Here is a 23,147-nt window from a genome sequence, read left to right on the forward strand (position 1 = left end):
AGGGACCCTTCTTTTCTGAGACTGCTAGTCCTAGACTCTCACATATTGGAAACATCCTCTCCACATCCACTGTATCTAGTGCTTACAATTTTCAGCTGGTGGATACCAAATATCCGTGGATAGGAAAGATTAACAATCTGGAAGAGGGGACTGAGTGTAGTGTATCTAAGCAACATACATCAAAGTTGCTGGTGAACGCAGCAGGCCAAGCAGCATCTATAGGAAGAGGCGCAGTCGACGTTTCAGGCCGAGACCCTTCGTCAGGACTAACTGAAGGAAGAGTGAGTAAGGGATTTGAAAGCTGGAGGGGGAGGGGGAGATGCAAAATGATAGGAGAAGACAGGAGGGGGAGGGATAGAGCCGAGAGCTGGACAGGTGATAGGCAAAAGGGGATACGAGAGGATCATGGGACAGGAGGCCTAGGGAGAAAGACGGGGGGGGGGTGACCCAGAGGATGGGCAAGAGGTATATTTAGAGGGACAGAGGGAGAAAAAGGAGAGTGAGAGAAAGAATGTGTGCATAAAAATGAGTAACAGCTGGGGTACGAGGGGGAGGTGGGGCCTAGCGGAAGTTAGAGAAGTCAATGTTCATGCCATCAGGTTGGAGGCTACCCAGACGGAATATAAGGTGTTGTTCCTCCAACCTGAGTGTGGCTTCATCTTTACAGTAGAGGAGGCCGTGGATAGACATGTCAGAATGGGAATGGGATGTGGAATTAAAATGTGTGGCCACTGGGAGATCCTGCTTTCTCTGGCGGACAGAGCGTAGATGTTCAGCAAAGCGGTCTCCCAGTCTGCGTCGGGTCTCACCAATATATAAAAGGCCACATCGGGAGCACCGGACGCAGTATATCACCCCAGTCGACTCACAGGTGAAGTGATGCCTCACCTGGAAGGACTGTTTGGGGCCCTGAATGGTGGTAAGGGAGGAAGTGTAAGGGCATGTGTAGCACTTGTTCCGCTTACACGGATAAGTACCAGGAGGGAGATCAGTGGGGAGGGATGGGGGGGACGAATGGACAAGGGAGTTGAGTAGGGAGCAATCCCTGCGGAATGCAGAGAGAGGGGGGGAGGGAAAGATGTGCTTAGTGGTGGGATCCCATTGGAGGTGGCGGAAGTTACGGAGAATAATATGTTGGACCCAGAGGCTGGTGGGGTGGTAGGTGAGTACCAGGGGAACCCTATTCCTAGTGGGGTGGTGGGAGGATGGAGTGAGAGCAGATGTACGTGAAATGGAGGAGATGCGTTTAAGAGCAGAGTTGATAGTGGAGGAAGGGAAGCCCCTTTCTTTAAAAAATGAAGACATCTCCCTTGTCCTAGAATGAAAAGCCTCATCCTGAGAGCAGATGCGGCGGAGACGGAGGAATTGCGAGAAGGGGATGGCGTTTTTGCAAGAGACAGGGTGAGAAGAGGAATAGTCCAGATAGCTGTGAGAGTCAGTAGGCTTATAGTAGATATCAGTGGATAAGCTGTCTCCAGAGACAGAGACAGAAAGATCTAGAAAGGGGAGGGAGGTGTCGGAAATAGACCAGGTAAACTTGAGGGCAGGGTGAAAGTTGGAGGCAAAGTTAATAAAGTCAACGAGTTCTGCATGCGTGCAGGAAGCAGCACCAATGAGTCGTCGATATAGCGAAGGAAAAGTGGGGGACAGATACCAGAATAGGCACGGAACATAGATTGTTCCACAAACCCAACAAAAAGGCAGGCATAGCTAGGACCCATACGGGTGCCCATAGCTACACCTTTAGTTTGGAGGAAATGGGAGGAGCAAAAGGAGAAATTATTAAGAGTAAGGACTAATTCCGCTAGACGGAGCAGAGTGGTGGTAGAGGGGAACTGATTAGGTCTGGAATCCAAAAAGAAGCGTAGAGCTTTGAGACCTTCCTGATGGGGGATGGAAGTATATAAGGACTGGACATCCAAGGTGAAAATAAAGCGGTGGGGGTCAGGGAACTTAAAATCATCGAAAAGTTTAAGAGCGTGAGAAGTGTCACGAACATAGGTCGGAAGGGATTGAACAAGGGGTGATAAAACAGTGTCGAGGTATGCAGAAACGAGTTCGGTGGGGCAGGAGCAAGCTGAGACAATAGGTCGGCCAGGACGGGCAGGTTTGTGGATCTTGGGTAGGAGGTAGAAACGGGAAGTGCGGGGTGTGGGAACTATAAGGTTGGTAGCAGTGGATGGGAGATCCCCTGAGCGGATAAAGTCGTTGATAGTGTGGGAGACAATGGCCTGGTGCTCCTTAGTGGGGTCACGATCGAGGGGTAAATAAGAGGAGGTATCCGCGAGTTGTCGCTGTGTCTCGGCAAGGTAGAGGTCAGTACGCCAGACTACAACAGCACCCCCTTTATCAGCGGGTTTAATAATAATGTTAGGATTAGTGCGGAGGGAGTGGAGAGCAGAGCGTTCCGAAGGAGTGAGGTTGGAATGGGGACAAGGTGCGGTGAAGTCGAGACGGTTGATGTCCCGTCGGCAGTTGGCAATAAAGAGATCCAGAGCAGGCAGAAGACCAGAGCGGGGTGTCCATGAAGAAGAGGAGGGTTGAAGACGGGAGAAGGGGTCATCGGTGGGGGTGGAAGAGTCTTTGCCGAAGAAGTAGGCTCGGAGACGGAGACGGCGGAAGAAAAGTTCCGCATCATGGCGAACACGGAACTCGCTGAGGTGTGGGCGAAGGGGGACAAACGTGAGGTCCTTACTGAGAACAGAGCGTTCTGCCTCCGACAGTTGAAGGTTGGAGGGGATGGTAAAGACCCGGCACGGATGAGAGCTGGGACCAGAGGGGGGAGGGGGGAGGCTGGGGGTGTCAGTGGAGAGGGGAGGGTTGGGGTGAGAGGAAGATGGAGCCTCTGAGGGCCCAGGAGCTGACGGTGGGATCTGAGGGAGACGGGGCTGCGGAGTGGTGGTGGGGGAAAGGGAGACGGGAGTCACAACAGCAGCACATAAAGACCCAGCCTGGAGTTCAAGGCTGGAGTCGCAGTTGGTGGTTGCGTAATCATTTCGAATGTGTCCATGGTCGTTGCTGGAGTCCGGAGTGTATCTAACTTTGCTGATGACAGTAAATTGAATGGAAAAGCAAATTGTGCAGAAGATGTGAAGAGTCTGCAGAGAGATATAGATAGGTTAAGTGAATGGGCAAGAGTCTGACAGATGGAGTACAATGGTGGTAAATGCGAGGTCATCCACTTTGGAAGGAAAAATGAAAGAGCAGATTATATAAATGGTTAAAAAAAATTGCAGCATACTGCTGTGCAGAGGGACTTGGGAGCACTTGTGCATGAATCACAAAAGGCTGGTTTGCAGCTGCAGCAGGCTATCAAGGAAGCAAATGGGACGTTGGCCTTCACTGGTAGAGGAATTGAATTTAAGAGCAGGGAGGTTATGCTGCGACTGTACGGGGTACTGGTGAGGCCTCACCTGGAGTACTGCGTGCAGTTAGGGTCTCCTTACTTGAGAAAGGATATACTGGCTTTGGAGGCAGTGCAGAGGAGATTCACCGGGTTGATTCCAGGGATGAAGGGGTTAACCTATGAGGAGAGATTGAGTCGCCTGGGACTGTACTCACTGGAATTCAGAAGAATGAGAGGAGATCTTATAGAAACATAAAATTATGAAAGGGATAGATAAGATAGAGGCATGAAAGTTATTTCCACTGATAGGTGAGAGTAGAACTATGTGACATAGGCTCAAGATTCGCAGGAGTAGATTTAGGAGGGAGATGAGGAGGAACTGCTTTTCCCAGAGAGTGGCGAATCTGTGGAATTCTCTGCCCAATGAAGCCGTGGAGACTACTTCAGTAAATATACTTAAGACAAGGTTGGATAGATTTTTGTATCGTAGGGGAATTAGGAGTTATGGGGAAATTGCAGGTAGGTGGAGATGAGTCCATGGCCAAGGTCAGCCATGATCTTATTGAGTGGTGAAGCAGGCTCCTTGGGCCAGATGGCTGACTCCTGCTCCTATTTCTTATGTTCTTAGGATGGGGATAAATGGGACAATCTTTGATGGGTATCTTGATCGTCGTGGACCAGTCTGGCTGAAGGGCCTGTTTCTGTGATGCTTGACCCTTTGATGCTTTGCCAGGCACTCCCTGGCAGTTTCCTCCCACCCTACCCTATCTCATCCCATAACCCCTTCTCCCTCATTCTTGTGTTCAACATGCCTTGAATATATCCCTGGAGTTCACCTCAGCCAAACCAGCTTACAAACAGTTCCATATTCACCCCGTTTGTCCATTAATGACTGCATTACATGCCTGGGATGGATGAGGAGAGTTGAGTCGGTTAGATCTGGACTCTTTGGAGACACAGGTCATGATGAAGGTATTCATATGCCTAGGCACTGAGTATAAGCATTGGGATGTCACATTGTAATGGTACAAATTGTTAGCTAGTCTACACTTGGAGTATTGTGTACAGTTCTGGTCACCACCCTACAGGAAAGATGAGGTTACATTAGAAGTTACGCTGGAGAGGTAGTAATGGCAAAGAAATGGCAGATGAACTTAATAAGTAATTTGCGTCAGTCTTCACTGTGGAAGACACTAGGAGTATGTCAAAAATTCGAGAGCGTCGGGGGCAGAAATCAGTGTGCAGTTGCTATTACTAAGGAGAAGGTACTTGGGAAGATGAAAGCTCTGAATGTAGTTAAGTCACTTGGACCAGATGGACCACACCCTAGGGTTCTGAAAGATGTGGTTGAAGAGAATATGGAAACATTAAGACCATAAGATACAGGAGAGTTGCTGTACATTGTTTACTTGGACTTTCAGAAGGCCTTTGACAAGGCGCCATATATGAAGTTGCTTAACAAGATCATTATTACAGGAAGTGTCCCATGGTATTACAGGAAAGGTACTAGCATGGATAGAGGATTGGCTGATTGCCAGGTGGCAAAGATTGGTAATACAGGGGGTGTGTTCTGGTTGGCTGCTGGTGACTAGTGGTGTTCTGCAGGGGCCTGTGTTGAAACCACCTCTTTTCATATTATATGTCAATGATTTGGGTGACGGAATTGATGACTTTATGGCCAAGTTTGCGGATGATACAAAGATGGGTGGAGGGGCAGGTAGTGTTGAGGAAGCAGAGAGTCTGCAGAAGGAGAGATTGGAAGAATTAGCATAGAATTGGCAGATGGAATATAGTAGGGGAGTGTTTGGTCATGCACCTTGGTTCTGTAGAAGGAATAAAGGTGTTGACTATTTTCAAAACTGGGACAAAATTCAAAATTCAGTGGTGCAAAGGGACTTGGAAGAACTTATACGGGATTCCCTAAAGGTTAACGTGCAGATAGAGTCAGTGGTAAGAAAGGCAAATGCAGTGTTAGCATTCATTTTGAAAGGACTAGAATATAAGAGAAAGGGTGTGATACTGAGGCTTTAGAAGGCATTGGTCGGAGTATTGTGAGCAGCTTTGGGCTCCTTATCTAAGAAAGGATGTGCTGGTATTGGAGAGGGTCCAGAGGAGGTTCATGAGAATGTTTCTGGGAATGAAACTGTTAAAGTATGAGGAACGTTTGATGGCTTTGGGCCTGTACACGCTGGAGTTTAGAAGAATGGTGTGGGGGGGGGGGGGGATTTCATTGAAACCTATCAAACACTGAACGACCTAGTTAAAGTGGATGTGGAGAGGATGTTTCCTATAATGGGGGAGTCTAGGACCTGAGGGCACAGCCTCAAAATAGAGGGATGTCCATTTAGAATTGCGATGAGGAGGATTTTATTTAGCCAGAGGGTGGTGAATCTGTGGAATTCATTGTCATGGATGGCTATGTAGGCTAAGCTACTAAATATATTCAAAGCAGAGTTTGATAGCTTCTTGACTAGTCAGCGCATCAAGGGTTACGGGGAGAAGGCAGGAGAGTGGGGTTCAGAGGGATAATAAATCAGCCCTAATGGAATGGCAGAGTAAACTCAATGGGCCAAATGGCTTAACTCTGATCCTATAATCTAATGGTATGATGGACACTATGTGGTTGACATCAGAAAAATGAGAGGTAAATGAGAAAATTGGTTCATAGTTGTCACATGAACCAAGGTGCAGTGACAATCTTTGTTTTGCATGGCATCCATACAAATCAATTCATAACCACAGTACATTGAGGTAGTATAAGGCAAAACAGTAACAGAATACAGAAAACAACAGGAATTCTGCAGATGCTGGAAATTCAAGCAACATACATCAAAGTTGCTGGTGAACGCAGCAGGCCAAGCAGCATCTATAGGAAGAGGCGCAGTCGACGTTTCAGGCCGAAACCCTTCGTCAGGACTAACTGAAGGAACAGTGAGTAAGGGATTTGAAAGCTGGAGGGGGAGGGGGAGATGCAAAATGATAGGAGAAGACAGGAGGGGGAGGGATAGAGCCGAGAGCTGGACAGGTAATTGGCAAAGGGGATACGAGAGGATCATGGGACAGGAGGCCTAGGGAGAAAGACGGGGGGGGGTGACCCAGAGGATGGGCAAGAGGTATATTTAGAGGGACAGAGGGAGAAAAAGGAGAGTGAGAGAAAGAATGTGTGCATAAAAATGAGTAACAGCTGGGGTACGAGGGGGAGGTGGGGCCTAGCGGAAGTTAGAGAAGTCAATGTTCATGCCATCAGGTTGGAGGCTACCCAGACGGAATATAAGGTGTTGTTCCTCCAACCTGAGTGTGGCTTCATCTTTACAGTAGAGGAGGCCGTGGATAGACATGTCAGAATGGGAATGGGATGTGGAATTAAAATGTGTGGCCACTGGGAGATCCTGCTTTCTCTGGCGGACAGAGCGTAGATGTTCAGCAAAGCGGTCTCCCAGTCTGCGTCGGGTCTCACCAATATATAAAAGGCCACATCGGGAGCACCGGACGCAGTGTATCACCCCAGTCGACTCACAGGTGAAGTGATGCCTCACCTGGAAGGACTGTTTGGGGCCCTGAATGGTGGTAAGGGAGGAAGTGTAAGGGCATGTGTAGCACTTGTTCCGCTTACACGGATAAGTGCCAGGAGGGAGATCAGTGGGGAGGGATGGGGGGGACGAATGGACAAGGGAGTTGTGTAGGGAGCGATCCCTGCGGAATGCAGAGGGGGGGAGGGAAAGATGTGCTTAGTGGTGGGATCCCGTTGGAGGTGGCGGAAGTTACGGAGAATAATATGTTGGACCCGGAGGCTGGTGGGGTGGTAGGTGAGGACCAGGGGAACCCTATTCCTAGTGGGGTGGTGGGAGGATGGAGTGAGAGCAGATGTACGTGAAATGGAGGAGATGCGTTTAAGAGCAGAGTTGATAGTGGAGGAAGGGAAGCCCCTTTCTTTAAAAAATGAAGACATCTCCCTCGTCCTAGAATGAAAAGCCTCATCCTGAGAGCAGATGCGGCGGAGACGGAGGAATTGCGAGAAGGGGATGGCGTTTTTGCAAGAGACAGGGTGAGAAGAGGAATAGTCCAGATAGCTGTGAGAGTCAGTAGGCTTATAGTAGATATCAGTGGATAAGCTGTCTCCAGAGACAGAGACAGAAAGATCTAGAAAGGGGAGGGAGGTGTCGGAAATAGACCAGGTAAACTTGAGGGCAGGGTGAAAGTTGGAGGCAAAGTTAATAAAGTCAACGAGTTCTGCATGCGTGCAGGAAGCAGCGCCAATGCAGTCGTCGATATAGCGAAGGAAAAGTGGGGGACAGATACCAGAATAGGCACGGAACATAGATTGTTCCACAAACCCAACAAAAAGGCAGGCATAGCTAGGACCCATACGGGTGCCCATAGCTACACCTTTAGTTTGGAGGAAATGGGAGGAGCAAAAGGAGAAATTATTAAGAGTAAGGACTAATTCCGCTAGACGGAGCAGAGTGGTGGTAGAGGGGAACTGATTAGGTCTGGAATCCAAAAAGAAGCGTAGAGCTTTGAGACCTTCCTGATGGGGGATGGAAGTATATAAGGACTGGACATCTAAGGTGAAAATAAAGCGGTGGGGGTCAGGGAACTTAAAATCATCGAAAAGTTTAAGAGCGTGAGAAGTGTCACGAACATAGGTCGGAAGGGATTGAACAAGGGGTGATAAAACAGTGTCGAGGTATGCAGAAACGAGTTCGGTGGGGCAGGAGCAAGCTGAGACAATAGGTCGGCCAGGACAGGCAGGTTTGTGGATCTTGGGTAGGAGGTAGAAACGGGAAGTGCGGGGTATGGGAACTATAAGGTTGGTAGCAGTGGATGGGAGATCCCCTGAGCGGATAAAGTCGTTGATAGTGTGGGAGACAATGGCCTGGTGCTCCTTAGTGGGGTCACGATCGAGGGGTAAATAAGAGGAGGTATCCGCGAGTTGTCGCTGTGCCTCGGCAAGGTAGAGGTCAGTACACCAGACTACAACAGCACCCCCCTTATCAGCGGGTTTAATAATAAGGTTAGGATTAGTGCAGAGGGAGTGGAGAGCAGAGCGTTCCGAAGGAGTGAGGTTGGAATGGGGACAAGTCGAGACGGTTGATGTCCCGTCGGCAGTTGGCAATAAAGAGATCCAGAGCAGGCAGAAGACCAGAGTGGGGTGTCCATGAAGAAGAGAATACAGAATACAGAATACAGAAAACAGAATACAGAATAAGCTTTTACAGCTACAGAAATAGATTGTGAGGGCAAAGACCAGGACTGCACAGAATACCCCAAATTAGGCTTCACTAACACCTTACAGAACTGTATCAACCCAACTTCTCTACCCAGTACTCTGATTTTTGAGGGGCAATGAACCAAAAGCAGTCTCCATGACCCTATATACCTGTAATGCCAGTTTCAAGGAATTACAGATCTGTATTCCCAGATCCCTTTGTTCTACCGCACTTCTCAGTGCCCTACCATTCACTGTGTGCCCTACCCTGGTTTGCCTTCCCAAAGTGTAACACCTCACACTTGTGTCTGCATTAAATTTCATCTGCCATTTTTCAGTCCGTTTTTCTAGCTGGTCCAGATCCGTCTGCAGGCTTTGATGGCATCCCTCCCTGTCCATTATCCCCTCAAGTTTGGTGTCATCTGCAAATTTGCAGGTCCAGTTTACCACTTTATCATCATTGATATGAATGACAAGTGTAGCCCCCGGCCAGCCTGAGGGTCGCTTGGCTCGCTGTCGTCTAGGGAAACAGCCTTCGGCCCTGCCAAACTGGGTAATAAGTTTGTGTGGATGCTGTGTGATGTACCCCACCCCGCCCAAATAACAGACAATACACCAGATACGATTAAATGATTTACAGTTCATAGATATTACTGGAACTATATAATTAATAGAGAATGAAATATAAAAGGAAAATAAAAGGGTCCACACTTATCAAAGTTCAATCTCTTTGTGCACAAACAGTTGGAGCTCAGGACCCTTCTTCTTCACCTTGCAACCCCTCAGACCGCCTCGACCGGCCGCCTGGGACCAACAACGGTGGTCGACCAGATGCTCCACAAGAGTCCGTCTCCGTCTCCCCTCCTCGCCAAATGCCCCATTCGGGGTCTGACCCCGTTAGCTGACTCACAGCAGTTGGTCCATCCTCTGTCTCTCTCTCCCGCCTTCTCCCCCAAAACCCCACGCATACAATATCTTACAGATACACCAAAAACATAACAACTATCCCAATTGGTTCATAACATCTTCTTATCAGTAACGTGATTCAAACAAACTGCTAGCGGGAAGGACTTTCTCAGCAGTTAACATAACAAAGAAGCCCTTTCAATTATAACATAACAAAGAAGCCATCTTAATAAGACTATGCAGTGACATAAAAAAAAGAAACCCTTTACACAAGCACCAACGGACCCAGCACCAATCCCTGTAACACACTGGTCACAGGCCTCCAGTTAGAGCAGCAACCATCTACTACCACTCTTTGGCTTCTCCTGTGAAGTCAATGTCCAATCCAATTTACTCCCTCATTCTGAATGCCAAGAGACTGAACCTTCTTAATCAACCTCCCATGTGGGACCTTGTCTAAGGCCCTGCTAAAATTTGACTTTTCAGAATTCATCAACTCTCGCTTACCTGTACTGAGATCCACTTGCCACTCTTCAGCCCACTTCCTGAAGAGATCAAGGTCCCCATGTATTCTGCAAAGCCCTCCTCGTTATCAACACCTCCTCATTTCTTACCATCCACAAGCCCAATTTGATACAACTTAGTTGGTTAGATAAACAAATGGATCATAGAACACAGAACAGGCTTAGTGCAGGTCCTTCAGCCCACAATGTTCTGACAACCCTTTAACCTACTCTACCATCAATCTAACCCTTTCCTCCCACATTCTTCTTTCATCCATGTGCCTATCTGAGAGTTTCCTAAGTGCCCCTAATGTATCTGCCTCTACCACCAGTCCTGGTTCCACACACACATAGGCTGGGTCTGTTGGTACTTGTCATCCATATCAATGATCTAGATCAGTGGTCCCAAACCACCGGGCCGCAAAGCATGTGCTACTGGGCCGCGAGGAAACAATATGAGTCAGCTGCACCTTTCCTCGTTCCCTGTCATGCACTGTTGAACTTGAACATAGGGTTGCCAACTGTCCCGTGTTGCCCGGACATCCCGTATATTGGGCTAAATTGGTTTGTCCCGTATTTCCCTTGCTAAGGTAGAGCGTTCCTATGAAACCTTTCGTGCCGAAATGTCGTGAAGCGAAGAAGCAATCACCATTAATTTATATGGGAAAATTTTTGAGCGTTCTCAGACCCAAAAAATAACCTAACAAATCATACCAAATAACACATAAAACCGAAAATAAATAACACTAACATATAGTAAAAGCAGGAATGATATGATAAGTACACAGCCTACATAAAGTAGAAATAATGTATGTACAGTATAGTCGGGAAGATGAAGGCAAAACGGATTTGTGGGGGGGGGGATCGGCACGTAAGCGCATGCGCACATCGCATGCGCACATCACATGCGCAGTCACGCATGCGCACACAGGTGCTCCACGCAAGGCTTCATGGTCGTGGTAGTCTTTCAGGAGTAAAGTGTCCTGGGATTTGACTGCTACTTCTGTTCCTTATTTGGGAGTGAGAAAGTTGGCAACCCTAACTGTAAAAGACATGTTGAGGTGAGTTTAACCCTACTTGAACACCCCTCCCCCCGGTCGGCCTGTCCACAAGAATATTGTCAATATTAAACCGGTCCGCGGTGCAAAAAAGGTTGGGGACCCCTGATCTAGATGAAAATGTGCATGGACACGCATCTATATTCCTTTGAGCAAGTTATGAGCCAAATCACTAAACCACTTTCTGATTATTTTCAAAAATTTCCTTCTCACCTTGAAATTCTGACCTTTGGACTTTTGACTTTTGGTGCAGACCAAGGCATTGATAAATTTTCCTGAATGGTTGTGGGCAAAACACAAGTTGTGTAATTGTCTGACTTGTCGGCAACATTTTTCATCGTTCTGTTGAATAACTAGAATACACTGTAATAAGGTCTTTGAATTTGTCCTGCTCATTACAGACAAAGTAATTTTTATATGGTTGGGTGGATGCTCCAATTGTAAAGAGTTAACATCTTAGATAATAGTGTAGTTATTTCTGAAGCAGAACTCTTCAGTTCTGAAGCCACGATATAGTTTTATTCCATATTCAGTATGTATTTTCTTGATTGTCTGGAGTGAAATCAGTTTCTTACATACCAGGAAATCCATCAAAGAGCCTTTGTTGGAGAAATTATAAAATACAGTTGGACAATAAATGCTGGGCCATGCCACATTGTGGGAATGAAGATCTGACACAAAGAAGTGCTAATCCTAAAGGCTTTTCCTTTGTTCTAGAGACCTCAGCAACAACCAGATCTCAGAGATTGCTCCTGATGCATTCCAAGGTCTCCGATCTCTCAACTCTCTGTGAGTATTCATTAGGATGGTGTTAAAGAGATCTTGGTGTTTATGAAGAGGATATTTTTGGCCAATTGCTCTGGTGTTCAATTCCCATTGATGCATATATGATCTGGCACCACACACTAGTCTTACCAGGAGATCTCCACCCTGCAACGAAAATGGGAACTTACTCCTTTTCATCTTCAATCTATGATCTCTAGTATTAGACATTTTAACCAGGGAAACAGATGCTGGCTCTGTCTATTCCTCTCATAATCTTATAAACTTCTATCAAGTGGTCCGTAGAGTTCCTTTTCTGTGGTAAGATTAGGGTTGTGCAGATTGTAGGAAAGTTGTCCTGAACCTGGTGTGTGGGACTTCAGGCTTCTGTACCTCCTGCCCAATGGTTACAGCAAGCAGATGGCATGGCACATCTGCTGGCATTCGGAGATGATAGATACCGCCTTCCTGAGGCAAGAAGTTAGTAGTGGGAAAGGCTGTGCCAGTGATGGATCAGGTTGTGTCGATTATTCCCTGCAGCCTCTTACATTCCTGTGTGTTGAACTTGCTATAGCAAGCCATGATAAAACCATTGAGGGAACTTTGAACAGTGCATCTGTAAAAGTTTGTTAGAGGATTTGGTTACACGCCAAGTCTCCTTAAGCTGCACAGAACATTGAATTACTGCTGTGCCTTCTTCATGATTGCATCTATGTGCTGGGCACAGGACAGGTTATTCGAGAAGTTAATGCCCAGGAAAGTGAACCTGCTGTCCCTCTCCACCTCTGGCCCATTAATAGAACCTTCTTGTTCTAATATACCAGTCTTTAAAGTTATCGCATCTCCTCTTTTTGCAGGGTCCTGTACGGCAACAAAATCAACGAGCTTCCAAAAGGCGTGTTTGATGGACTCTATGCTCTTCAACTCTTGTGAGTGTTTGGCCTCAGGATTAGGTTTGCTTTATTCGTTACATGTACATCTGAATATCAAAGCATACAGTGACATGTATCATTTGCGTATCAGTGGTCCCCAACCACCAGGCCGCGGACCGGTACCAGGCTGTAAGCATGTGCTACCGGGCCGTGAGGAAACGATATGATTTGGCGGTATGAACCGATATGAGTCAGCTGCACCTCTCCTCATTCCCAGTCACGCCCACTGTTGAACTTGAACGCACATGAGGTCCACAAGAATATTGTCAATATTAAACTGGTCCGCGGTGCACAAAAGGTTGGGGACCCCTGGCGTAAATGACCAACACATTCTGAGAATGTGCGCAGTTAGCCTGCAAGTGTTGCCATGTTCTGACACCAACATAATGCGCCCATAACTTACTAACCTATTAACCACTATGTCTGTTTTCGGAATGTGGAGGAAACCAGAGTACCCGGAGGAAACCCAGGTGGCCACGGGGAGAACGTACAAACTCCTTACAGGCAGCAGTGGGAATTGAATCCTGATTGGTGATTGCTGGCGCTCTAAAGCAATGCGCTAACTACTATGCTCATGTGCCACTCTTCGTGCAGGCATGGCGAGGAATGTCATCATTTTGGGAAGCGAGATCATTTCTTTGGGTTGTGACCAATGGACATCTAACCCAGTGGTCATGAGGATTTCAGCACCCGGTAAACGTGGAGTGGAGATAGAGTTAATGGGGTCACTATTTCTTCTAATTCCTTCACTGGTTATTGTTCTCCTTGGACCCTGCCCTGATCTTCTGCTTAGATCATATATCAGAGGGCAGTTAAAAACCAATTTCACTGATGGGTCCAGAGTTATAGGCCATTGATCTTCTTCCCTAAAGGTCATTAATGAACCAACAATCTCATAATTTCATGGTCCCACAACTAAAATTCAGATTTTGTTCCAGATTTAGTTTCCAGAGCATGGAAACAGTCCCTTTGGTGCAATGGCTCCATGCCAACCAAAGTGCCCCATCCAAGCTAGTCCCAGTTGACAGTGTTTGACACCTAACCTTCTAAACCTTTCCAATAAGACACAGGAACAGCGTTAGGCCATTCAGCCCATCGAGTCTGCTCTGCTAATTAATCCTGGTTGATTTATTTTCTCTTTCAAGGCCAATCCATGTACCCGTCCAACTGAATTTTAAAAGATTTATTGTACCTGCCTCAACCACTTCCTCTAAGTATTGATTCCATTCAGATATCTCCTCTCGTGCAAAAAAGTTGTCCCTTAAGTTCCTCTTACACTTTTCTCTTCTCACCTTAAACCTATGCCTGCTCGTTCTAGTTAAATTGATTACCTCAATTTAGGCCAGTTCATTCACTCCTCTAACCCATCAACTTAACTGTTGCTTTGCCAAGTTTCCCCAAGTTCAGTTTCCCCAAGACTTCAGCACACATCATAGGCTTTAAAGGGTTGGCTTATTCCAGAAAGATTGGACCTTAGAATTAGGGAAGTTTTGCTGAAGCTGTACAGAGTGTTGGTGAGGACATATCCAGAATAATTCAAGATTCAAGATTGTTTAATGTCATTTCCAGTATATAAGTGTAAAGCAGAATGAAATAATTGTTACTGTGGGTCTAATGCAGCATATTAAAAAAAAAGATAAAGAATACAATAAGAAATTTAAATAATACAATAAATATAAATATGTACGATATCTTAGATGCATGGATTGATTGTATGTGCATAAAGTGACACTATGCACAGGACTAAAGTGACTAACGAGAAATGATAAAGTAGAATGGGAATAGTCTTGATCCCACTAACCTAAAAAAGGACAAAGTAGCATTGGATGCAGTCTGAAAAAATTCATCAGGCTAATTCCTGGGATGAGAGGGTGCCTCATCAAGACAGGCTCAACAGTTTGGGCCTGGATTCTTTGGCGTTTAGAAGAATGAGGGGGTGATCTTACTGAAACATGCAAGATCCACAGAAATCTCAACAGGGTATAAGTTGAGATGTTTTTACTAGTGGAAGAGCCTCAGACAGAGCGACATAGTTTTACTGTTAATGCAAATGACGCATTTTACCGTACATGCAGGTTCAGATTCAGATTTATTTATTACATGTACGGTAAAACGCGTCATTTCCATTAACAGCCAACACACCCAATGGTGTGCTGGGGGCAGCCCACAAATGCCGCCACCCATTCTGGTGCCAACGTAGCATGCTCACGATGCTTGGCAGTCTAGATTCAGTGGTGAGTCTTTTACATTCTCGAGAGTTGTGGAGATCAGATCACTGAGAATATTTAAAATGGTAGGGTATCAAGGGCTCAGGCGAACTGGCAGAGAGGAGGAGAGGCCTGGACAGATCAGCCATGGTCATATTAAATTGTGGGACAGGTTAGAAGGGCCAAGTAGCCCACTCTTACTCCTACTTTATGTTCTTCTGTCATCCCGCACCCCCTCTCCCCACCTCCTCAGCCGTGATAGCACGAATATCAGAGCAGACTCAACAAGCTGAACGGCCCACTCCTGGCCGTAGTTTTTTGCATTCCTATATTAGCCTGGTCCATCCAGGCACAGTCGATGATGTTTCCTTCTCTACTCTTTAGGCTGTTGAATGCAAACAAGATCAACTGCATCCGAGCGGATACCTTCCAGGACCTACAGAACCTAAGCCTCCTCTCGCTGTACGACAACAAGATCCAGACACTGGCCAAAGGGACGTTCAACTCACTCCGAGCCATCCAGACGCTGTACGTAGATGAAAACCTTTGTCAGAGATCCTTAGACTTTTCAAACTTAATCTTTATAATTGAAAAGGAGTTTGCTACCATAGAGACTGTAGATAGATCATAGAGCAGTAAAACACAAAACAGGCCCTTCTGCCCACAAAATCATGCCAACCCTTTAACCTGTAAGATCAATCTAATCCTTCCCTCCCACATAGCCCTCCATTTTTCTATCATCTATGTGCCTATACAAAAGTCTTTAAAGTGGTCCTAATGTTTCTGCCTCCACCAACACCCAACACCCGTTCCATGCACCTACCGCTCTCTCGGTAAAGACCTTACCTTTGACAGGTAGATGCAGTGAGTACAACCAGCAATGGTAAATGAGTTTATCATTATCATGTGTACTGAGGTATACCCTTTGTCATGCATACTTCCATACGAATATTTCATCACATCGGTGCATTGAGATAGTACAAGTGAAATCAATAGCAGAATGAGGATACCGTGTTACAGTTACAGAGAAAGTGCAGTGAAAAGCCATGTCGAGGTAGATTGTGAGGTCAGGAGTCCATTTTGTCATACTAGGGGGCCACCCTTATAACTGCGGGATAGAAGCTGTCCTTGAGTCTGGTGCTACATGCTTTCTGTCTATTGCATCTTCTTCCCAATGGGAGAGGGGTGACGAGAGAATGTCCAGGGTGATTATCAAGGCAGCAAGAAGTGTAGACAGAGTCTATAGAGGGGTTTCTGGTATCTGCAATGTGCTGAGCGGTGTTTTCAACTCTCTGAAGTTTCTTATGATCACAGGCAGTGCAGCTGACCAGCAAGGACGTAACAAATCTTTTTCACATTTCAATGGAACATTGGCCTTCTGACTGTGATGAGTGGAGCAAAAATGTAGGGATATTGTGTAATTTATTTTAAATGCAGTTGCTGGAAATCTGAAACAAAATCAGAAAGTACTGGCAGACTCTGCAGGTCGGGCAGCATCTGTGGAGGGAAATGAACAGATCGCCACCCTTTATCTGGATTCATGATATGGATCAGTCCCGATAAAGAGTCTTGAATCAGAACATCGGCTGTCCATTTCCCTGCACACATGCTGCCTGACTCGCTGAGCTTCTCCAGCAGTTTAATTTTTCTTGCTCCAGATTCCAGCATCAGCAGTCTTTTATGTCTCGAACAGTTACCTTGTTATGGTTCTCTTCTGCTGCACCAGGCACTTGGCCCAGAATCCGTTCATCTGTGACTGTCACCTCAAGTGGCTAGCCGACTACCTTCGGTCCAACCCTATCGAGACCAGTGGGGCGCGATGCGCCAGCCCACGCCGCCTGGCAAACAAGAGGATCGGGCAGATCAAAAGCAAGAAGTTCCGGTGCTCAGGTATCGTAATTGTGAGAGCGAGAGCGAGAGGCTGAGGTTCGTCAACAGGGCAAACACGTGCCCAGTCTCTGCGCACGTGCGCATCGAAGGTCTGTGGGAGTGCAGAACTGTCTGAGAAGCGTCCCGATCGGGTGCTCAATGGAACACGGAACAGTACAGGACAGGACAGGATCAGCCTGCAGTGTTCTGTGGGCTGAAGGTGCTAATTAAACTCACCGTGCCAAATTAAACTAATCCTTCAGTAAGCACACGATGTACAGTATATCCATCCAACGCCTCCCCCCAATTCCCTGCACATTCATTTGTGTTTCAGAGCAATTTAAGTGCCTCTATCATATTTCTCCCAATCCCACCCATGGCAGCACGTTCCAGGCACTTGCCACTCTCTATGTAATAAAACACTTACCCCATAAATCTCCTTTGAACTTACCTCTCACCTTATATGCACGCCCTCTAAACAATAGGATAACAATATGTACACGCACGCGTATGTATGTAGCTAGCCCCGCTCCACCCTCTATTACCCCATCACTACACTGCACTGTAAATACTTTAAACAACTACTGTATTTATAATGCTTTTACATTGGGAATTCATGCTGGTATTTATGTATGAGTGCACATTTTATTCCATATCCATACCCTAACCTGTAATTTTATATTTTATGTAATTCTTTCATTCCTTATAATTGCTGAATGTTGTTTTTGTTGCATGTCACACCAACACACCACAGCAATTTCCCAAAACATACATGGTGAATAAAATCAAATCTTGATCCTTAGCCTGTGTATATGCACACGCACGCAGAAAGCTAATTGGTAATCGGTTAATTATTTGGTTAATTATTTGGTTTATTATTTGGCTGGGAGTTTAAAAGATATGTCGTTTTTAGACCAGTGACCACCTTTGCTCGGTGAACGTAGAGGGGGTGGATGAGGAGACTTCCTTTGTGTTTGTTCCTGTCAGGGCCGGATGGTGCCAAACTGTGAAAGGGGCAGAGGGCAGCTACACCACCGACTCTGGGAATGGTCCCTCAGGAGAAGATTACCTCTCGATTCATTCAGAAATCAGTGTGGACCAATCTACCCTGTTCCACTCGTAGCCAAACATGTCTACTTCCTGAGAGCAACACAGAAATAATCAGAGTAATTGTCTCCTAATTTGATAAAACAGACTCTTGACCTCACAATCTACCTCGATGTGGCCTTGCACAAGAACACTTGTATTTTATCTGTGACTGGGTAACACCTTATTCTATCTCAAAGTACTGTATTTGGCCTCCATGACGAGTAAGCAAGACAAGCATTTCACTGTACCTCTCTCCAGTTCAGTTCAGCTTCCTGGCTCAGAGTTTTATCTTTGGTAGAACATTGTATCGTTTCCCGTGTAACAGTTCTCTGTCTCTTTCCATCCACAGCAAAAGAACAATATTTCATCCCAGGTAAGGCCAGCTCAGCATGAGTAAATTCGTGTTAGGTATTTATCTGTGTTTGGAATTTGTAATGCAAGACCTTGCTCAGCTGATTGTGAGTGGTTCAGGATACAAGTATTGGTGTTTTGTACGTAGTTGGTGTGTGAGGATGTTTTCAGTGACAGAAGCAGCCTGCATCTCCTTCTCCATCAGTGGCAGTAATTATAAAGGAAAATTGAGATATTTTGTATTTCTATAAATTTATATCTAACCTGTGCTGTCCCTGTCCTGGGAGTGTGTGATGGGACAGTGTAGAGGGAGCTTCACTCTGTACCTAACCCATGCTGTCCCTGCCCTGGGAGTGTGTGATGGGACAGTGTAGAGGAGAATCACTCTGTATCTAACCCGTGCTGTCCCTGTCCTGGGAGTGTGTGATGGGACAGTGTAGAGGGAGCTTCACTCTGTACCTAACCCATGCTGTCCCTGCCCTGGGAGTGTGTGATGGGACAGTGTAGAGGAGAATCACTCTGTATCTAACCCGTGCTGCCTCTGTCCTGGGAGTGTGTGATGGGACAGTGTAGAGGAGAATCACTCTGTATCTAACCCATGCTGTCCCTGTCCTGGGACTGTGTGATGGGACAGTGTAGAGGGAGCTTCACTCTGTACCTAACCCGTGCTGTCCCTGCCCTGGGAGTGTGTGATGGGACAGTGTAGAGGGAGCTTCACTCTGTATCTAACCTGTGCTGTCCCTGTCCTGGGAGTGTGTGATGGGACAGTGTAGAGGGAGATTCACTCTGTACCTAACCCGTGCTGTCCCTGCCCTAGGAGTGTGTGATGGGACAGTGAGGCATGTAAATTCACAACGCTTAAAGGTAAGTACAAGGATAGGAAAGATTTAATGGGATATTGGGATATTTGCAGCTCGTTGAGTGGTGTCACAACAGCAGCCTTGCACTCAAGGTCAGTAAGACCGATTGTGGACCTCAGGAAGGGGAATTTGAGGGAACACACACCAGTCCTCATCGGGGGGTCAGCAGTGGAAAGGGTGAGCAGCTTCAACTTCCTGCATGTCAACATCTATGAAGATCTAAGCTGGGGCCCACGTATCGATACACAGTCTCAAAGATTGCGCGCCATCAGGCACATCAGGAGTTTGAGGAGCTTTGGATGGTCACCAAAGACAAGCAATGTTCTACAGGTGTACAGAGGAGATCATTTCTACGGGTTGCGTCACTGCCTGATATGAAGGCTCCACTGTTCAACATTCAAGCCTCAGCCAGCCCCATCATGGACTCTAGCCTCCCCACTATTGAGGACATCTTCAAATGACCAATTAAGGACCCCCACCATTCAGGACATGCCCTCTTCTCATGGCGACCATCAGGTAGGAGGTACAGGAGCCTGAGAACAATGAACATTTTAGGAGCAGCTTCTTCCTATCCGCCATCAGATATCCGAATGAACCACAAACCATGATCACAACCACCTCACTATTCTGCTCTTTCTTTGCACTGTTTATTTTATATAGTTCTTAATCTACAGTAACATAGCATTATGTATTGCACTGTACTGCTGTTGTAAAACACAAACTTCACAATATACACACCAGTGATAATAAACCTGATTCTGATATGGCCAGATGGGAGTAGTTGAGGTGGGAACCTTGGCTGGCATGGACCAGTTAAGATGAAGGCCCTATTTCCACGTCGTATGACTCTATGACCTGTTGTCCACTGTGTTTCCTTTCCTCTGGCAGGTACGGAGGACCAGAGACTGGGCAGTGAGTGCAACAGGGACATGGTCTGTCCACCAAAATGCCGCTGTGAGTCCAACGTGGTGGATTGCTCCAACCAGAAGCTGACCAAGGTTCCCGAGTTCATCCCACAGTCAACCATAGAGCTGTGAGTGCACAAGTGGGCTGACTTGCTTGCGCGATTACTCGCTTCACCTCTCCGCTCTCTAGGCTTCCCATGGTGCTCGATAACAGATGGTGAGCCTTTGGGGGTAGTTTTAGCAAAGCAGATTTGTCACATCTACATCAAGACATACAATGAATGTGTCATTGCTGTCAATGACCGGGGATATGCTGGGGCAGCCTGCGGCAAGATAGCATGCCCACAATTTACTAACCCTGACCCTAACCTGTACATCTCTGGAATGTGGGAGGAAACCAGAACTTCTGGAGGAATCTCAGCTGGTTATGGGGGAAGTGGTGTGAACTCCTTACAGACGGCAGGCAGGAATTGACCCCTGGTCGCTGGCCCTGTAAGTGCTGTGCTAACCTGTACTCTACCATGCCGTCCATTAACAACAACGTGACCAGATCCTCGAACTTGGTTGTGAAGGTTGAAGGGATGTGTGGTCTCCTAAACAACTCCCCTGCACCTTGTCGGTCTTATTGACCAGCTAATTTTGAGAGTAGAGGCTTGTTTTTTTTTAGTGTATTCCATTTTCATGATGTTGCACCACGAGCAAGGCCTGCATTTCTTGCCCATCGCCAAATGCCCTTGGAAGGTGGGCGTGAGCTAGCTAAAGATTAGCTTTATCAGTCACATGTACATCAAAACATTGAAACACACAGTGAAATGGGTCGTTTTTGTGCCAATAACCACAACACAGTCCGAGGGTGTGCTTGGGAAGCCCGCAAGTGTTGCCATACTTCTGGAGCCAACACAACATGTCATAACTTACTGAACCTAGCGTGTATGTTTCTGAAACGTGGGATGAGTACTCAGGGGAAATCCGCACGGTCACGGGGAGAACGTGCAAACTCCTTACAGACAGTGGTGAGAACTGTCTGGGTATGACAAGTGGAATGCTTCTGCATGTGGCCAGGCTGAACATCACTGCTTGGGATTTTCTGAGGCAACATTAATCTATTCAGGTTAACCTCAGCAAACTTGGTAAATTAAAATAGATCACTATCAAGGCCAGCATTTATTAACGTAAGACATGGGAGCAGAATTAGACCTTTTGGCTCATTGAGACTGCTCCACCATTCCATCATGGCTGATTTATTATCCCTCTCAACCCCATCCTCCTGCCTTCTCCCCGTAACCTTTGACACCCTGACTAATCAGCAACCTATTAGACTTTGCTTTAAATATTCCAGTGACTTGGCCTCCACATCCATCTGTGGCAATGATTTCCACAGATTCACCACCTTTTGGCTAAAGAACTTCCTCCTCATCTCTTTTCCAAGGGGACATTCTTCTATTCTGCGGATGTGCCCTCTGGTCCGAGACTCTCCCACTATAGGAAAAATGTCAGCCTCATCCCCTCTGTCTAGGACTTTCTGTATTCAGTAGGTTTCAATCAGATCCCCTTCATTCTTCTGAACTCAAGCAAGTACAGGCCCAGAGCCATATGTTAACCCTTTCATTCCCAGGATAATTTTTGTGAACATCCTCTGGACTCTCTCCACTGCCCATCCCCACATGCCGTTCAGAAGATGGGAGTGAGCCATCTTATTGAACAGCTACTGTCCTTCTGATGAAGGTGCACCTGCACCACTTGGGGAGGGAGTCCAAGGGGCTTGGACCATCTGGCATTGGAGGAATGGTGATAGACTTCCCATTTCAGGATGGTGAGAGACTTTGAGGGGTTGGAGTCACTGCCATGTGTCTGATGCCCTCAACCATGTTGGGGCTGTCAATCAGCCAAGCTGCACATTGTGATTTAGTAGTTCATTGGGAGCATCACCCCAAATGGACAGCACAGTGGCATTGCTGGTAGGACCGCTGTTTCACAGCACCAGAGACCCAGGTTCAATACTGACATCCGCTGCTGTCTGTTCGGAGTTTCCAAGCTCTCCCCACGACCACTTGAGTCTCCACCAGGCACTCCGGTTTCCTCACATATTCTGAAGTCATGAGAGTTTGTGGGCTAATTAACCTCTGGAGTTTGTCCCTCAGATGTAAGTGAGCAATCAAATCAGAGGGTAATGAGTAGGAACGTGGGGAGAATACAACAGGCAACACACAAAATGTAGGCCAGGCAGCATCTATGGAAGGGAGTACAGGTGACTTTTTGTGCTGAAACCCTTCAGATTGCTGTATTCATTTCCACAGATGCTGCCTGACCTGCTGGGTTCCTCCAGCATTTTGTGTGCGTTGCTAGGATTTCCAGCACCTGCGGATTTTCTCTTGTTTGTGATGAAGGCGGGATCGGTGATTGATGGTCAGCACAGACTCAGTGGGCCGAAGAGCCCAGTTCCATGATGGGAGACTCTGACTACTCTGCACAAGTCTCGGGAGAGGGACTTGAATCCACAATTTCTGGACCCAGTAAGGAAAGTGTTACTGAATGAGCTGCAGGGTAGTCGGGAATCAGAGGACATGGATAAATCAGGAACATGGGAGAAAAAAGAGAAAAGGGAGAAAAGTAAGGGAGAGTAATACTTCACTTGCCAAGGATTTGTGACCTTGAAGACAATGGAAGCAAATGTGGAATTAGAATTGGTTTTTTATTGTCACATGTACTGAGATAGAGTGAAAAGCTCATCTTACATACAGATCAAATCATGCACAGTGCGTCAAGCTACAAAAGTGGTTTCCATGAGCCCCTATAAGGGTCTATGGCATAAAGAAGATTGGGAACCTCTGAGCTAGAACAGGTAAAACAGTAACAGAGTGCAGAACAAAGTGCAGTTGCAGAGGAAGTGCATTGCAGGTAGGCAGTGAGGTGCAAGATCATAACGAGGTAGATTGTGATGTTTTATCATATCAGGGAACTGTTTACTAATCTGTTTTTACGAAGCGTGGCCAACTGGTTAAGGCGTCAGTCTAGTGATCTGTAGGTTGCTAGTTCGATCCCCAGCCAAGGCACCATGTGGTGTCTTTGAGCAAGGCACTTAACCACACATTGCTCTGTGACGACACCGGTGCCAAGCTGTATGGGTCCTAATGCCCTTCCCTTGGACAA

General features: G+C 46.6%; 1 protein-coding gene across 3 annotated transcripts in view; it reads left to right on the forward strand.

The window, feature by feature from the left end:
* LOC134358831 (slit homolog 1 protein-like) overlaps window positions 1–23,147 on the forward strand; it is a 339,272-nt gene that overhangs the window by 160,200 nt on the left and 155,925 nt on the right. For all 3 annotated transcript variants that reach the window (XM_063071371.1, XM_063071370.1, XM_063071372.1), the window contains exons 11-16: window positions 11,740–11,811; window positions 12,642–12,713; window positions 15,308–15,451; window positions 16,650–16,813; window positions 18,231–18,254; window positions 19,981–20,125. In XM_063071371.1, the coding sequence (XP_062927441.1) occupies window positions 11,740–11,811; window positions 12,642–12,713; window positions 15,308–15,451; window positions 16,650–16,813; window positions 18,231–18,254; window positions 19,981–20,125 (621 nt within the window). The remainder of the gene's footprint in view (window positions 1–11,739; window positions 11,812–12,641; window positions 12,714–15,307; window positions 15,452–16,649; window positions 16,814–18,230; window positions 18,255–19,980; window positions 20,126–23,147) is intronic.

The sequence above is a fragment of the Mobula hypostoma genome, chromosome 19 (assembly GCF_963921235.1).
Source record: "Mobula hypostoma chromosome 19, sMobHyp1.1, whole genome shotgun sequence".
Taxonomy (NCBI): domain Eukaryota; kingdom Metazoa; phylum Chordata; class Chondrichthyes; order Myliobatiformes; family Myliobatidae; genus Mobula; species Mobula hypostoma.